Here is an 18,680-nt window from a genome sequence, read left to right on the forward strand (position 1 = left end):
GGTGGGATTCCCAGCCCTGTGGTTTGGGATTTATATTCTATCAATAACAAAACATGGCAGGAAACAGAAAGCAGAATTTGTGACTGCAATGGTTTTCTGTAGAAAGTAATATATTCACAGCCAAAAAGAAAAAAAAAAAAAGTGCCGATGAGGCACAGAATTGTTGAACAGAAATCCTAAACAGTATTTTTATAACATAGAGGATTTTTAAAAAGTGAATATTTGTTCCTTTTTTTAAAGCTGTATTATTATCACAGAGACTATTAAGGGTTTTTAATTTTGGTTTTTGGTTTTTAATAAGTGCAGGCTTTTAATAAGGGTTCTGGATAACTTATTGTTTTTTATGTCTTTTATTAAGTATTTTTTTTTGCATCGTGTAATATAATTTCCCCATAAATTATTACCAGTTGGTCTGTGGGAGTGAGACAGAGAGATATTAATGAATAGCAGAAAATGGCAAGTAAGCCATGGCTTTAACCCACTATGCCACCCTTGGTCCTTTAAAAGCCATTTGACCTTCTGCAGAACCAAGGTCATGGAGTGATGGCCTTCCATAATCTTACCTCTGTCCTTTCTTCAATGTTCTCTTCCATGAGCTGGCTAATTAGATATTAGATGGCAAGACTGCAAAGATTAGTGTCTGAGAAAGAAAATCCATTCTCTGGCAAATTGGATATTGACTGAAAACTAAGGCGATTCTCTGTGTTTGGCCTTATGAAAGGATCTCTCTTACTTGACCTAGGATGCCCCATTAAAAATACCAATCATGAAGAGAAGTTAACAGCTTAGTCATGCTCTGTTCTCAGTGCTATGTGTTGTGAGAGGGTCTCAGCTTCCCCAGGGGTCCATGCCTCTCGTCCTCCGCCATGACACCTTCTGATGCGCCTTCTGCCAGGAACCTGAGGACCACAGTTACTATGGGAAATTCTTGTCACTACCGCAAGTGAGAGAAGCCATCCATGTGGGAAACCAGACCTTCAGCAATGGTGCTGAGGTTGAGAAGTACCTGCGGGCGGACACAGTGCAGTCGGTGAAGCCCTGGCTAGCTGAGATCATGAGTCACTACAAGGTGAGTAGAGGGCTTGGGGTGGGGGTGTCCACCCCAGAACTCCTGAGCCACTGTGAGCTGAGGGGACATCCTTTTACTTCCTATTTTACTTCTTCCTTTCAAAAATGCATCGTCTATTCTATTTGTAAAATAGAAATAACCTTCTATAGTTTATTTCTCTGACTTAAGTCTCTTTAAATAGTTTCTTAAAATGAACTCCCCATGGCACCAGCTCTTAGACTTACCTAGTAAAGGAAAATAAAGATGTCTAGCCTTGTATAATAATCAGTTGTCCTTCGTGTTTGCCCTATGAGGTGAGTGGCAGCATCACCATGGTTGATCCAAGAACGCATCTGCTTAAGAACTGCTCTCACTGGCTTTGATCAGTGATTATTCTCCCCTTAGTTACCACAAGCCCAGCCCCTTTGGGCTCTTGCTTTAGACTGAGCAATGACTCTTTGTGAATAGAGCAAGGCAGGCACCATGTTTAGGGTTGACATGTTCCAATTAGTTGGCCACAGGAAGGCCCAGTGGAAATCACAGCTATATGTCTTTGGTCCTCCTCTACCAAGGACAATAATAAGAGCAGGTGATCTGGCAAAAAGTCCCCTGTGTATTGTTTCTTTCCTTGTATCACTCTCTCCACCCTTATCTGATCATAGGGATGAGCTGTATGTAGGGCAACCCTGAAGGATGGGGGCAGGAGTGATGAAGGATTGTACCCACTGAGGCTTCTTCCATGTAGGTGGCAGAGGTAAGTGTGGTACCCGAAATGAACAAAAACCGAGCAGCCAGTGGTCTGTAAGGCACCTTGTATAAGTTAGACAAAAAAGTCCTCTTTTCAATGTATCTATTTCATTTTAATCTCTCATAAATTGTCCACATTCTACTTCTATACACCCACAAGCCTTTAATGCTTCTTTTCAACAGGAGGAACATATAGTTCTGTGAGGTCTGGGCTAGGAATGGTTCTTGGGATGCTCAGTGTACAGCATGCACTCCGGCACAGGAAGGTTCTGAACAAACACATAGCTACCAGTGTGTGTTTTAGAATATTCCCACTGGTAGGCTCACCTTTTCTGGTCCTTCCCTTAGTACATAGAGTTTGAGACTTGTGTAAAGTCTAATAGCCTGCAGGACCCCAGGAAACCTTACATTCTAGCGAAGAAAGGACCTTGCTTACATCAAGCCAACATGTCAAGCCTCTTCGCTTTTGGTTTTGTTGAGCAAATATGGCACTTGTCTCTTCTTAGCCTGTCCTTCTGTCTTAGTGCTTTCCCCTTTGGTGAGCCTTAGGGCATGCTGTTGCCGTCTTTGGTGCTTGGCTTGACACCTATGCAGGTGCAGACCTGAAGCACATGTCCACGACCAATGAATGAACAAAAGAAACGTTAGCTATGTCAAAAATATACCCAGAAAACCTGTCATAACTAACCAAGTATTTATCATCCTCAAACTCAGTAAACCCCAAAGCACTTAACACTTATGCTTTAATACATAAAAGATTAAAGATGCCATAACAAAATCCAAAGTGGCTTTGTTGAAAAGAATTTCCAGTATTGGTTTTTATTTGGGCCCTGGAATGAATACATAATACGTAATACATACATACATACATACATACATACATACATACATACATACACACACACACATACATACATACATACATACACACACATACATACACACATACACACATACATACATACATACATACATACACACACACACACACAGACATGCATACAGACCCCTTGGAACATGAGGCTTTTAGCAAGCATTTAAAGTTAGGGTGGAACACACAGCATTCCTACTGATACAACGTTCCCAGTGTTCCTCAGTCACCTCAAGGCGATCACTGGGTGGATGTTAAAAGGGGACATACTGACTAGAGAGCATTTGGATATTTCAGCATCTCCCTTTGTTGCCCCTATAACCCATTCAGCCGTCTCGCTCTTCCTGGATTCTGTGATAAAATACTTGAGCAGTTAACTTCCATTCTACAAAAGCTTACTGCTCATGGCGCCAGACAGTGCTGTTCTGTGGTAGGAGTGAGATCAGCTTCCTGTTGCCTTTGTGCTGGGTCCTCGCTGGCAGAAGAAGCTACAATTCCTTTAGAGCAGTGGTTCTCAACCTTCCTAATGCTGTGACCCTTTAATACAGTTCCTCATGTTGTGGTGACCCTCAGCCATAAAGTTATTTTCATTGCTACTTCATAACTGTAATTTTGCTATGGTTATGAATTGTAACGTAAATATCCGATATACAATCCCTTTGAAAAGGCCCTTTGACCTCCAAACAGGTCATGACCCTCATGTTGAGAAATGCTGCTTTATAGGATTTTAATCTCATTCTCAAGAGTGCCGGCCTCATGATTCAGTTACTTTCCAAGTCCTCACATTGGTCATTAGGTATCCACACATGTGTTTTGGGTGAAAGACAGAAATATTCAGACCCTGGCACCTACAAATGTAAACTCCAATGAAATATGAGTATTCTCTGTATGTTTCAATTCTGAATCAGTCTCCAGCAAAAGAAAATGGTTTAGTGGTGCAGATAATGCATGTTGCAATAAAGAAAGAACAAACTGTACAGTCGATCTGAACGCTGGCTGGCTGGGGCGGCTGTGGAACAGACCGCGCATTCACAGAGACAGCTGGCAGAAACCTCCTGGCAGCGGTTGCTGTTGGCTTGTCTGCTATTGATGGTGAACCTCAGTGTGTATATAACAGAATCAGAACAACATAGATTGGCTTAAGACATTACTGTCCTTAAAGTTTTATTTATGTAAGACTCAGCTCTCATTTGTCATAGAAAGTAGTGAGCCTGTCTCTCTCTATTTGTAAGAACACAGGAGTCTTTTCCCAGTACTGTCTTCACTTCGGCCTATGTGCAGCACCTCTGGTGGAATGAGAAAGGCCTTCAGGAGTGTCTGTGATGGTGTTTAGGTGTGTTTCTATGTGAACAGCAGTTTCTGTGCAAACCACGGAAAACACAACCATGCTTGTAGGAGATGCAGATGCCAAGATTTTGGATGGTGGAATGGTAAACTGAGATACATCTAGAATAATCTTTTGAATGGTCTCAATTTCTTCAAGATTAAATCAGGTCAGGATCTTGTCAGGATTTGTAGGGGCCATGTAATAAAGGACCGTGGCGGTCCAGAGCATATGCTCAAGGCTCAGGGAAACCAGTGTGAACTCATGGATGCTCCTTTGGAATGGCTATTTAATTCTTTGTGATTTGGTTTCCTTGTTATAAAATGGGAGGGGGAAAAAGTGAGCTCTTGTGAGGTTTAAGAGGGATTATATTTAAAACTGTCCCCAGTGGATAGACAGTGTTTGTAACCACAGCCTATTACCAAGAACTTTTAGCCTAAGTATCTAAGAAGCCACTATACATAAAAGTAAAGAAGTGACATCAGAAGGGTGGAGAGGTGACTCGGTGGGTAAAACACCTGTAACACACGTGTAGGTGTGAGAACCTGAGTACACATCTCCAGAGCCCACGTTTATGCAGTCCCAGTTTTCCTAAGTCAAGATGAGATTTGGAGGCAGGAGGATCCCCAGAATTGTGTGTTGTCAGCTAGCCTGGAGTATGCAGTTCCAAGGGACAAAGAGACCCTTCCTCAAAAAAGATGGGGGTCAAGGGCTAACTTCTGACGTTGCTTCTGGACTTCCACATTCACATGAACACACACACACACACACACACACACACATACACACACACATACACACACATACACATACACACACACACATACACATACACACACACACACACACACACACAGGCTTATACCCAAAACCTCCAAAATACAAATGCAGAAAAAGTCTCCCATAGTCCCACTTTCTGGTCTAGAACTTGGGAAGTTTAGAAGTCACCATACTATTCCTACAGGGAGAGAGCTCTTCTCAAAATTGTGAATAAAATGAGGTCACGGAGCAAGCCACTACTCCAAACTGGAGGAAAATAAAGAGAGCTTCCACCCCTGTCTGGAACATAACCTTGGGAGGAGGGATCTCTGTAGAAACAGGGCGCCGGCAGGAAATGAGACTGTGATTGGCACATGGCTTGAGGCCAGTACAAGGAGCCAGTATAGAAGCCAAAACATTAGGGACCCAATCAAGCCAGGCTGTACATGTTTGTGAATTTTACTTTCAGTAGTTCATCCAGGCTCTCCAGTGACTATTGGGGGAGGGAACTCCCTCACATTTGTGGTGGTCAAGGAAGGGTCAGGGAAAACATTCTGAAGCCTGACGGTGTGACGAACCCTTAACAAGATCTGGCCTCTAGGGCAACCGCTTTCCCAGCACCAAACCTCCTGGAGCTGGATCATAATCTGCTGGTGCTTCTCCTTGGTGTAAGGTGCGGTTGAGCTCCTCCCCCACCAACTGTGCTAGGTTAAACACTATGCTAGTTACAAATGCTTTTAATACACCTGGGAGACTTCGGTGTTCAGTGCAGCCTGCCTTCAACATTCTCAACCCACTCACAATTGTCTGGGGCTGAGAAAAGTCATCTAACACGATATTACTCTAACTAAATGTTGACCAGTCTGTGTGTTTTGTTTTTCAATGGATATGAAGCCACAAAGTGCAATAACTCAAACCACTGGTCCTGTGGTGCACTGTTGGGTGGCTGTCGCCTCATCATCTGCGTGGTTGGCCGGAAGCTATAGAGTGCTTTCACTACAGCACTGCAAGAGAATGTTGTAGTATGTTTGCCTGGCCTGGGAACAGATCAAATCCAAACATGGAAGGAGAGTTTCTGCCAAATGAACATCATGCTCTCACCATCGGAAAGCTGAAAAGGGCTAAACTGAACGAACCATCCTCAGTCTGCAGCCCCATCTAGACATGCACAGGGAGTGGCAGGGGCAGCCAGGACTGTCAAGTTCACAGTCCATAAGCACAGGACAGAGACAACAGACAGAGACCATGAAGCACTTCCGTTTCCAGAGTCTGAGCTGCATATAGTGACCTATTTATTGCACTTCTTACTCCTGAGTGCACAGTGTGAAACTTTCAACAAAACCTCTCAAGCACGTCCACAGGCAAAATAATAAATAATAATAATAATAATAATAATAATAATAATAATAATAATAATAATAATAATAATAATGTTTGAAGACACTGAATACTCATTTGAACCTGAATGAGACTCGGCAACAATGGCAATCTTCCAGACCAGGAATTTAAAAACAAAATAGAGGATGCAGGACTTTCATAGAAAACAACAAAAATGTGTCAATAGGTGGATAGTGGACATGGAGATGTGGAAATTGTAAGGATGAAGACAGAAATGTTAGTGATGAAGATGCCAGAAAAGAAATTGGAAATGGTTGTGGTAGGTTCCTCAGCGGACTGGGTACTGCTAAGGAAAGCATCACTAAGTTTAAGAATGTGGCAGTATGACATGGGACAGGTGAGCCGGGCCAAGACAGCTCCCACCACCCCACAGAATAATGACTAGCCTCCATGTGACAAGAGAAAAGAGTGACTTTCACGCAATGATATTACCAAAGGGAAGATGTTTAAACAGTAACAGAAGCAATTACATAAAATTTATGCAAAGTAATGCCGTCTGTAAATCACTCAGAGAACTTCAGACAGGATAAATGCAAAACAAAGTAGCTAACTGAATGTGCAAGGTGTTCTGAGGCAAACATAAAAGAGAGGAATTTGCTGTCAGTAGATCTGTTTTACAAGAAACGTGTAATCAGATTTTCAAAGAGGAAGAAAACAAAGCATTCCATGGAAAACTCAGCTCTGTAAAATGAAAGGGAGCAAAGCGCAGTAGGCACGCCTTTAATCCCAGCACTTGGGAGACGGAAGCAGGTGAATCTTTGTGAGTTTGAGGCCAGCTTGGTCTACATAGCAAGTTCCAGGCCAGCCAGAGCTACATAGAGAGACCTTGTCTCCAAACACAAAAACAAGAAACAAAAAAAAAAAAAAAACAAAAAACAAAAAACAAAAAAAGGAGAGAGGAAAGATGAAAAAGGGGAGTCAGATATATCCAGCAGCAAATTCTTCACGCTTTGTTTTCTCTTTGACCAAACACCTGAGAAAAATGGGAGTCCCTTGAGTTAGGACATCTTTAGGCTTATAGTTTGAGAGGACAGTGTCTATTATGTCAAGAAAAGCCTGTTGTCAGGAATGGCTCGTGCCCATAGCAGCTAGACCATGCTCATCTGCAAGCATCAGAAAACAGAGGAGAATGCTGGTCCTCATCTGAGCAATCATCTGGTTTTCTCCTTTCTTGTTTTTATTTGATCCAGGATCCTAGCCTACTGGCTGGAGGCATCCAAATTCAGGGTGAGTCTCCCTTTCTTAGTTAAACCTCTCCCTGAAAGATATACCGAGAGATGAGTGTAAACACAAACTGACAATAAATATTAAGTATCACAGTCCATAATTTTTTTAAAAAACCACTTAACACACAAATAAACAGGCTGCTGTACAGAATGTACAGATGTGGAGCATCAAAAATGCTTGATAAGCAGAATCACGATACAAAGACTATAAAATAACTGCAATGAATACTTGATATGTAAAATGAAATTACAAGATAAAGTAAGACCTATCAAATATCTTGAAGCTAGGCCAGTGAGTGACTCAACAGGCAAAATCAAAACAAAACAAAAACCCGCTGGCTACCTGAATTTGATCTTTAGGACACTTATAATGGAAAAAGAGTACCAAGTTCTGCAAGTTGTCCTCTGACCTACACATACAACACACACACACACACACACACGCACACGCACACGCACACGCACACAGACAGACACACACCATGACATGTGCATACTACCCCAAACAAATAGCTAAACAAGCAAATAAATGTAAAAGTATCTTTAAAACACAATGAGACCAGTTTTAAGAATAAACAAATGGCATCAAATTAAAAAATTGTTGAATAAAGCATACAGGAGAAAGGATGTTTACTATGTATCTAAGCAAAATCATCATGGGTAAAATAGAAGGACTGAAAAGAGAGCTTAGGAGTTGTTTTTGTACTTGCTTCAAGACTGATGGTGCTGGGGGCTTTTGCTTGCTTTTATATCTTTGGAGAACTTTTATGTAAAGTCTTTTTTTTTTGTCCGCGGATTGATTGACTTGTCTTTGAGTGACTGAGCTTTGTAAGCATTCCTTCCACAGATCACTCTCAAGGTTGTCTGCGTTTTCTCCATGGTGTCCGCCATGGTCCACTGTCCTTGGTTTTGGTGGATTCTCCTTGATCTCTGCCCTCTTTCATTGTGAGTGCTTTGCTGATGTACCTAAGAAGCCAGTGCTTAACTCAAGGGAGCAAAGGTGTAGACCACTGATATTTTCTAAACTTTTTATATTACACATACACACGAAGCTAAGATCTACATATGAGAAAGAACATTCTGTGTTTATCTTTCTGAGCCTGTGTTACCTCACTTAATATGAAAATTCCAGTTCTATCTACTTCCCTAAGCATTTTATAAATTAATTTCTCTTTGTGGCTGAATGAGATTTCACTGTGTATAATTATCCATTCATCCGTTGATAGATTCCATTTCCTTGCCTTTATGAACAGAGCAACAATAAGCAAGGATGAGTGGGTAACTCTGTCGTAAGATGCGGAATCCTTGGGCTACTCCAGTAGTGTATCATGGAAGGATGCTGGCCTTTGTTCAAAGCCTTTTCTGATAGATGCAGATCCATCAATATGACCTTGTACCATTTGTCTTTGAGCCCATTTGTCAGTGTGTTGCATTTATTGTTCTGCATATGTTGAACCATCAGGAATCTCAAGAATAAAGAGAACTCCATTGGGATGAACACTCTTCTCACTGTTTTTTTTTTTTTAAGTGCTTTGCATGTGTCTTGTTGATTTTTTTTTCCAGCTATGTTCATCGGAGAGATTACTCTTTGGTTTTCTTTGCTGTCTATGCAGTTTTGATGTGGGGATAATGCCAGCTTTGTCAGAGGAGTTTAGTAATGTCCCTTCTTTTTCTGCCTTACAGAATGCTCTGAGAGACACTAGTTAGTTTTTTTGGAGGCTGATGGGTTCAGCCATGAGTTTGTGTAGGTCGGGCTTACTTTTAGCTGGAAGAATTGTTTTTACGTTACTGGTCTCACTGCTCTTATAGATCTGTTTAATGTGTCTTATCTTGATTTGATTTGGGGTCATCTTTTCACCTAAAAATTGTCCTTTTATTTTAGGTTTTCCAAATTATGGAGTATATACAGTTAAGGTATGCTCTAGTGATTTCTGAATTTCATTAGTATCTTTTGCAATGGCTTCCTTTTCATCTCTAATTTTGTCAATTTAAGGCTTGTCTGCCTTTTGTTTAGCTTGGCTAAGGGTTCGTCAGTCTTAGTTTTCCCATTTTCATGTTGTTAATGTCTGTCCTGATCTCATTATTAACTTTCCATGTACTGATTTGAGGCTTGGCTTGTTCTTGTTTTTCCAATGCCCTAAGGCACATAAATAAGTAATTTATTTACAATTTCTCTGATTTTTTAACATGGGCACTTACAGTGATAAGCTTCCTTCGAGGACTTCTTTCATTATAATGTGCATTGTTTTTAATTTCCTCTGTGGTTATTGCCAGTTTCTAGGAACTTAAAGACGACTTCTTCTTTGATTTCTTCAAGCACTCCTTCAGCACTCAGCAGTGTTTATCTAATCTCTGCAATTTCGTGTATGTTCTATAGTTTCCCCAAAGATGCATTGCAAACAGACAGAGTCTAAGGAGTGATTTCAGTTTTCTTGTATTTGGGCAGACTTGCTTTGTGTTTTAATACTCAGTCTAAGTGGAGAATGATCCATGGGCTGCCGAGAAGAATGCGTGTTCTACAGTGTTTGTTTGGACGGCCTGTGGAGGCCATTTGATCCTTGATGACATTTAGTTCAGATGTTTGTGCTTTTATTTTCATTTATTAATTGATTTTATTTGACTGTTTGCTTTTTATAAGACAGGGTCTTGCTATGTTACCCTAACTGGCCTGGATCTTGCTAAGTAGTCTAGGCTTGTCCTGAATTCACAGAGCTCTGATTGCTTCTACCTCCCTAGTGCTGGGATTATGGCACCAACCACACCTGGCTTTCTGTTTTTCCTATGACAAGCTAAGCTCCCCACTATTGAGTAGGGCATCAAAGTTACCATGGTGACTTGTGTTGGGTTGACCTGTGATGTTAGCAACAATTAGGTACACCTGTGTTCATTGTACGTGTTCAGAACTGTAGTGTCCCCTTGATGGGTTTCCCCCTTAAGCTGTATGACGTGACCTTATTCATCCCTTCTATCTTGCTTTGGTTTCAAGGCTGTTTTGTAGATATTAGAAACAGCAGCACGGGCTTGTTTCCTGGGTCTACTTGTTTGGGATAGCTTTCAATATCCTCCTTCATCCTATGTGCTCTTTGTGATAAGATGTGTTTCTTGGCAGCAACAGACAGAGGAATCTTACTGTTAATCTTTAAAATTAATTTATTTATTTTGCTGGGTGGGGGGGGGGGCAGCGGGTTGCCAGGCTTATGTGGACAGGTCAGAGGACAGCTCGTGGGAGGCAGTGCTTCCCTTCCACCACGTGGCTTCCAAGGACAGAACTCAGATTGTCTGGCTGACATCCGTGGCCTGGATCTACTTAGCTGCCTCTTTGTAGGGACACTAACCTTTTTATCCAATCTGCTACATTTTAATCCAATTTTCTAGTCTCTGTCTCCAGACGGGGGAATTGAGATTATCAATATTCAGAGTTACTATTGAAGGCAGCGTATGGTTTCCTGTCCTTTGGAGTGGGCGTGGGTGGTAGGTACTATCTGCAGTCTTCCGGTTTATCTGTTCTACAAGAGTGGTTTACTCTTCCCCATAGCCCCATGAATGCGTCTGTCTTTTTCTCTTCAGTCTCCAAGTGTCTTCTGTAGGCTTTAGTGGTCATGAATTTCTTAAGCCTGTTTTGTTGTCATGGAAAGTTTCCTCTTAAAAACAGGTTGTCTTTGCTAGGTCTTGGGGAGGGGGGGGTAGTCCTAGCTGTTGTCTTTCAAAACATCGCTTCAAGCTCTCTGGACTCTCAAAGTTTCGGTTGACAGATCTGCTGCTATTCCGGGAGATCTTCTTTTACATGTGAGTCGGCGTTTCTCTCTTGCCACGGTCAATATTACTTCTTTGTTCTAAATTTGTCACCATTAAAGGAATGTCCCCTGACATGACAGCAACGCCCGTGGGTCAGTAAACCTAACCACTCCGGAGAGGGTTTTAAGAAACAGAGACTGCTTTATGACACATGAGCATCCCCTTATACAGTGGAAACCTATTGCTGTGACTGGCTGGCACATCACCTGGGACTAGATGGTAAGCACTCTTCCCACCAGGGCCTCTAAGAGGAAGAAGCACATGAAAGGAGACTGGAGAGTTCGGACTCGTGCGCGGGCCAGCTGCCGGCTAGGCACACCTCATCAGAATTCAGTGTTCTGACTTCAGGACTGGGTAGGCTGGCCGGCGGCTCATGCCTGCGTTTTCTCCCACATAGATTAGTAGCTTAATTCTAAGGCAGTGATCTTGTCTGTCTGGTATCCTGAATGCCTTCTGTATCCTGACAGGCATCTCTCCCTATTTTGTGGGTACTTTTGCAGCCATTTCACTGAAATGCTTTCCTTGCCTTCGGAATGGAATGCTTTACTTTCTTTTACGCTCCTGGTTCTTAGATTTGGTCTTTTCATAGTTTTCCAAATGTCTTGACAGTCTAGCGATACTTTCTTAGTAATTTATCTTCCTTCTTGTTGGCGTGTTCCAAGCCCTCTATCTTGTCTTCCTTATATATTCTGACCATCCCCTCCCCCATCTCTTAGTGAGGCCTTTCCACAGAGTTTTTATTTGACTTCCTGTATTTTTCATATCTAGCATTTCACCTTCGATTTCCTTTAGTATTTCCACATTATGTTATGGTTATCATCTGACTCTGCTGTGGAGCCTCCTAGAGACTCTGGTCCCACCTAGGTGACACACATGGTTAGATTCTCATGGACACATAGTCTTCATTAGGGCAGGAAGGGAGGGGTGTTGAAGCCATGCGGACCCATAATCCTCACTGGGGTGACTGGTAAGGCTTGAACCTACTAGCAACCCTAAGAACACTGGGGCTGAAGCCTCATGGGCATCCTGGCCCCATTAGGGCAACAAGAGAAGCTCAAGTGCCCTGAGTACACTGACTGCATTGGTATGATGCACAGGCTGGAGCCTCACAGACACACACACGATTTCGTCAGGACAATGGGCGGAGCTAGAGACCCCCAGATGTACCGGCACTGTGTTCCCTGGGGCAGTGGCTGTAGAGTCCTCACTAAGTGGGCAGGTAGAGTCGAAGCTCATTGGCATACTGACCTCACAGGGTGGGGCTGAAGCTCCCCTGGTACACTGGCCCCACCATGTTGAGAAGCAGGGCTGATTTCCCCACAGACATCTTGAACTGTAAGAAAATAAAGGCAAGGCTGGAGCGTCTCCTGTGTAGTCCTTGCCAGGACGATTGGTAGAGCTGGGCCCTCCCATCAGGCTATGCTCATGAGTTCAATGGGCGGGGCTGCAGACTCCTGGATTCATAGGTCAATGTAGTAAGGTGGATGGATGGTACATGTGTGATTACATTTCTTATTATGCTTCCAAACTTACAGCTATGTTTCTATGTATTCTCCAGCATGTATCACACACATGTATGTGTGTGTGTGTGTGTATGAATTTTAATGAAAGCACATTTGATTACTGCTATGCAGAGATTTAATTTGTTGTATTCTAAACATTTGGACGGCTTTGTGGGAAAATGTCCTGAAATCCTCTCAAGCTGATGCAAAGAATTGTGGGGCAGTGTGCTGGAGAAAAGATCCCACTCTAGCCTCCAAAAGCTTCCCCCACTAATGCAAAACGATCCCTTAATCCAAAATAGCAAGTAACTACTAGCATGATATTTTTTTGTGCCTGGTTGTACATGCCAAGTGCTGGGCATCTGATTAACCCTGTAAATTATACACGATTACATCGTTTTAGTGGTGGTGTTAAAGGTCAGTCAGGGGCAGAAGTCAAAGTTCTTGGGATTTGAGATTTTTTTCCCCTCCCCTTTTATTTCAGATCTGTGAAAAATGTATTTTATCTCACAGAAAATAAGCATTCTCGGGGCATCTGCGTGCCCCCTTATTCACCATTCTATATTCATATTTTGGCCCAGAGCCAGGCGCATGGCAGACAACTCAATAACCCTTAATAAATGGAAAAAGCATTGTCACGGGAACAAAGGAAGCGATCAAAGTCTTGATGCATTGCAGATGTCGCTAATACACTCTGCTTCCTTTAATCTTCCCTTTCCTGTTGTCCTGAAGCTCTGCTTCCACTGCAGCTGTGAGTCCCAGGACTCCCTTTACATTTGAAGCACCCCGGGGAGCTGGGGAGCTTAGCACTCACCCAGCCATGGCCTGGTACTGATGCAGTTGTCTGTCCTAGCAATAAGCATCTAGTGGCATGCAGTGAGTTTCGAAAGAGTGAAGGGAGGAAATAAAGGGTGGAGTGACAGAAAGAATGGACTGTTCATGCCTAGAGTAAATAGTCTTCACAAATATAAGTAAAAATAAATTACCACCTTATATTGTAGTGTAATACCGAGATTGGCCAGATTGCAAGACACCCCCCCCCATCCCCCCGGAAATGACTACCAGGACTCGATACTGATGCAACACACACAGGGTTCTGTATTACGGGCTCAGAGCTCGGGTCACAATCCTTTCTGACACAGCTGGATAGGAGAGTGACCCTGGAGCTTCAAGGGTAATGGGTTTATAAGGGAAGACTATAATTGGAGGATGGGGGGGCTCACAGGGAAGTAAGGAAAAAACCATAGCGGGGATTGTGTGTCACAGGAATGTCAGCCTTCAGGCAGGTTGGGTGGAGGCTGGATCTCAAGGGAAAGCTGTGGGTCACAGGAATGTCGACCTTCAGGCAGGTTGGGTCCAGGAGGCTGAATCTCCAGGGAAGTTGTTTTTACCTTAGATCATCATTGGGAGTTAATTGTATCTAATCGCTCCAGTGGAGTTTCTGGAGACTGTTGGCAGGTCTAGTTTATGTCAGTGCATGGTCATTCCCAGAACACAGGAGGAAGTGAAGTCACCTGGAGGACAAGTTCTCACAGAACATTCACAGACCACAGCATTACCTGCAGAATATACACTACATATAGAATATGGCATTAATGTTGCCCTTATAGTAGATATGATATTCCTTCCTCATTTTAACAGCATTTACAAACAAGTCAAATGTAAATATTCTTGCACACATAGCTTAGAGGCTGTATCCCAATTTTAAAACAGTAGAATTGGCGACTGCTATGGGCTTTGAAACTTCCTTGGTTCTTTGTGGAAAAAAAAAAAAGGCATTTCATTGTGCTCATGTTCCAGGAAAGGTGTCAAAACGTTTTCAACTTTGCTTTATCTGGTGGTGGCTCTCATCTCCCCAGAAAGGGCTTGGGCTACATATCCAAAGACAGCCACGACTGTGTTCGTATTTCTGTGTGAAATCAGCATTTCAACAAATAGGAGCTGCAGATGACTACAAAGAAGCCAGTGGGGCCCAACCCTACCCACTGCCCTTGAGTTAGAACCCTCCTCTCTGGCATGCCAGCTAGCAGTGCTGCATTTAAGAAAGTGTGTTAGCCACATGACCATTCTTCCCGAAACGAACGTGTGCTTCTAAAAGCTAAGTGGCCCCAGGATAGGGTTTAAGGTGCTGTGTTTAAAAGTTCATCTAGTCAGGAAATTGTAAATATAAAATTACATTTCCCTGTCATTTGTCATTCTACAGCCCATTAAATGTCCTCTAATTGCATCTTCAGAATTCTGGGTCTTAATGTTTCGCGGTTTCACTGCAGCCTAAAACCTTAACACCCAGGTCACTGGTGTTTTATTTACATGTCAAGGCTCTCAAAAGAGCTTCCTTTAGGGCTAAGTAGACCCTGATTAATGAATGTGACTTAGAAGTTGAAAGGGTTGATCTTTCTAGTTTAGCTTGTTTTAACGCTCATGTTAAGGGTTTGTATTTCCTTAGGAACATCTTCTGGTGACACATGTTAATGGTACTAGGGCCAAGAGTCAGGGTCTGAGGAATGATTAGCAAAGTAAGAAAAAAGCCACATTTAAATGATCCAGTTCTTTAATTGTTGGTTGGGTCCAGGCATCCCTTGAGCCACTGTGATGGGGTAGGAGAGAAGACTTTGTTGCCGCTAAACTTATGGGACCCACTTCTTCCACGCCCTCTGAAGACAGTGACAATATTGTTTCCTGAGAAAGTTCAGGAAGGAGAAGGTGACTCCCAGTGAACAGAAATGGAGGAGAAGAATGCTCATCCTGGGTCATTCGTTTTCTTGTAATTGTAGCATAACCTACTGCCAACAAGCAGCTGCCCCAAGCCACTTCTCCTTGCTGGCCCCTTGTGAAGTGAGGTTACCTGTTTCCATGTGCTGATCACAATCCAAGTAAAGATTGGAATGAGCTGGAAGAATTATGAGGTATATCTCCAGGCCTTGCCTTTTTTTTAATTATTAAGCATTTCAACAAACAAAAGGAAGAGAATGCCCATAAATTATGAAGTAGAATTTGATTACGGCTGAATGTAGGTAGCATCTTTCCATGTTTCTTCTTTAAATTTAAGTAGCATAAAATGCTCAAAATGTGAGCCAGTGTTCAATGTTATTCTCTTATTTCATCAAACCATTCAGCTACATGCATTGTTTGGCTGAGCTGCTCTGTTTGGTGAGTGCTGCCGTTTTGTCAGGGTTCTACTTTGCTATTTGAACATATTTCATGCTAAGAACATTAAAAAGCATATTGTTGTTAGGGCGACACTAGAATCATCCAAGTGTGGCAGAGAGAAGGTAGTTAGGAAGGAAGATTACAAAGACAGTAGCATTTGTTTCGGGGCGGGGGGGGGGGGGGGGCGGGAAAGATGCAGTTGTTCAAAAGGACTGGACCGTTCAATGAGATTCAGTGGATTTCAAAGCAGTGTCTAATACCACCCACTGGGATGGGGAAGGATACAATAAAATGCCATTTTTAAAAATTAAAAACAAAACAAAACAATAAGCTTTACTCATACTAAATGTTTAGATTGGGCCTAGGATACTGATATGGTTGGTCTATATGTTAAATAGTCACTTGTCAGACACTGTAGAGTCAGGATGCAAAAAGTTAGTGCCTGCGTTTTGTTTGCATTCTCAAGTCACCACCACCACCCACCATCACCACATCACCACCACCATCACCGTCATTAACACCGTCACCATCATCATCACCACCATCACCACCACCACCACCACCACCACCACCACCATCATCACCACCATCATCATCACCCCCATCACCACCATCACCACCATCACCATCATCAACACCATCACCACATCACCACCACCACCACCATCATCACCACCACCATCATCACCACCACCACCACCACCACCATCATCACCACCACCACCACCACCACCATCATCACCACCATCACCATCACCACCACCACCACCATCACCACCATTACCATCATCAACACCATCATCACCACCATCACCACCACCACCACAACCACCACCACCATCATCACCACCCTCACCATCACCACCACCACCATCACCACCACCACCATCACCACCACCACCATCACCACCACCACCACCACCACCACCACCACCATCACCATCACCACCACCACCACCATCACCATCATCAACACCATCACCATCATCACCATCATCATTACCCTAGCTGAGAACCCATAACTTAATTCAGTGGCCGCTGGCTCTGGCCTATAGAAGGGGGAGAAAACAGGGTTCCCATACTTCCCCTCCCCAAGGAAGAAGCCATGACAGCAACCTGTATGGTTCTTCCTAGGAGGATTTTACTGACCGAGAATTTGTCCAGCCTCCTACGCTGTGGGAGTCTCTCAACCTCATCCTTGCTGTGGGCCAATCTGTTATTAATATTGCTGCCATTGTTATTGCAAACCAGTCTTGTCACAGGAGGACAGTCAAAGGTGGGACTGCTATGTGACGCGTGACTGAATGAAAGCTGAACCCTGGGGATGTGGCCCTGACCTTCCTGGCCTGATTTTCCTGCTCTGTCCCCGCCAGTGGCCTCTTATCACTCCACCGCTCAATTTGTCTCTGCAGCCCCCAGTCAGTCTCCGTATTTGTTACAGTGATTTGTGCCATCTTTTCAGCCTGTTTGACATTTTCTAGAAAGAATGAGGAAAGGGTGGCTTTATTCTCAAAATAAGGGAGCTGTCCTTTTAGAAGGAAGCGAGCCACCCAAAACCTAATTGCAAGCTAATGGGGAGGCTTTGATGAATAGAGCCTTTGAGAGTGCGGGAAGAGGCTCTTGTACCTGACTGACACTGGGCTTTCCGGTGGATATAAAACCCTTCTGCTTGATAAGGAAAAGTCAGCTACTTGCTTTCTTTTGTAACGAAGGTAGCACGGTTTCCTTAACTTCGCTGCCCTCCTGGGTGGGCTCTCGGGACTGATCTCTACAGAAGGGAGCAGGGCTCCTGGAAGTGACTTCTCTGGCCCTTTGGAGGGATGCCTGCTTCCTCTCAAGCTCAGTCCCTTGTAAGCACAGGACAAAGCAGCCTCCACTTGCAGAGAACTAGACTCCTCTCAAACTGAAAGGCGAGTGTGTTGTAAGAGAAGAGAACGCCTGTGGGGCAGCCAGCGCCCATGGTGGTCTGCAACCCATGAACGTTCTGCTCACTGACCATTGGACAAACCCCCTTCCACTCTCCCTACTACTTTTGAGAGTTTCGGTGTTTCTTTTGCAGGCCGCTTAGGATTTCTCCCTCAGCAAAGCCATGCTTCTGTCCCCTGTCACCCGGGGGCAACTCTAGCTGGGATGTGGGCCTCCCTTCCCAAAGGCGCACCGTAGGTTTGCTTCTCTCGCCATCCTGGGGAAGCCTCTCTGTGGCTAACAATACCATTGCTTTTGAATCAGAGGGTCAGGGGGAGTCGATGATGTGCAGGTGTGTGTGTGTGTGTGTGTGTGTGTGTGTGTGTGTGTGTGTGTGTGTGTGTGTGTGCGCGCGCGCGCGTGCGCCTGCGTGCGCATGCACACGAGTACATGTGCACAAGCTTTGTTTTGGCACACATCGCTGGGAGTAGCTGCTGTGCCCCTAAACTGCCATGTCTTCAGTTGCCTTAGTCTAGCTTGATGATCCTGCAGATTTAACCTTGAAAGCTGCCTCTGTCGTTTGGCAGCTATGGCAGAGGAATTGGTTCTTTACATTATAAACGTAACAAGAGCATACAAGTGCCTTATAACTGAAATAGAATGCAAGCCGCACATATCATTTAGATTTTCTGGGAGGTACATTAAAAATGTGAGCAGCAATGAAATGAATTTTTGTAATCTACTGACCCTAATTAACTGTATAAATATAACATGTTATATATAATGAGATGTACACACATATATAAAATGTTATATCGGGTTTCAGTAAACACTAATAAGTCATTGAGGTATTTCACATTGGTTACTTTGTACCAAAAAAAACTTAAAATTCTGTGTGTATGTTGGACTTACAGAGTTTGCACTGGCCACGTTTTTAGCACCCACTAACTACTCT

General features: G+C 43.4%; 1 protein-coding gene across 3 annotated transcripts in view; it reads left to right on the forward strand.

Moving 5' to 3' along the window:
- Positions 1-18,680, forward strand: part of CPVL (carboxypeptidase vitellogenic like) — a 110,870-nt gene that overhangs the window by 49,177 nt on the left and 43,013 nt on the right. For all 3 annotated transcript variants that reach the window (XM_084786334.1, XM_084786333.1, XM_084786335.1), the window contains one exon: positions 896-1,069. In XM_084786334.1, coding sequence (XP_084642460.1) covers positions 896-1,069 — 174 coding nt within the window. The remainder of the gene's footprint in view (positions 1-895; positions 1,070-18,680) is intronic.

The sequence above is a fragment of the Acomys minous genome (genome assembly GCF_964271855.1).
Source record: "Acomys minous genome assembly, chromosome: 6".
Lineage (NCBI taxonomy): Eukaryota > Metazoa > Chordata > Mammalia > Rodentia > Muridae > Acomys > Acomys minous.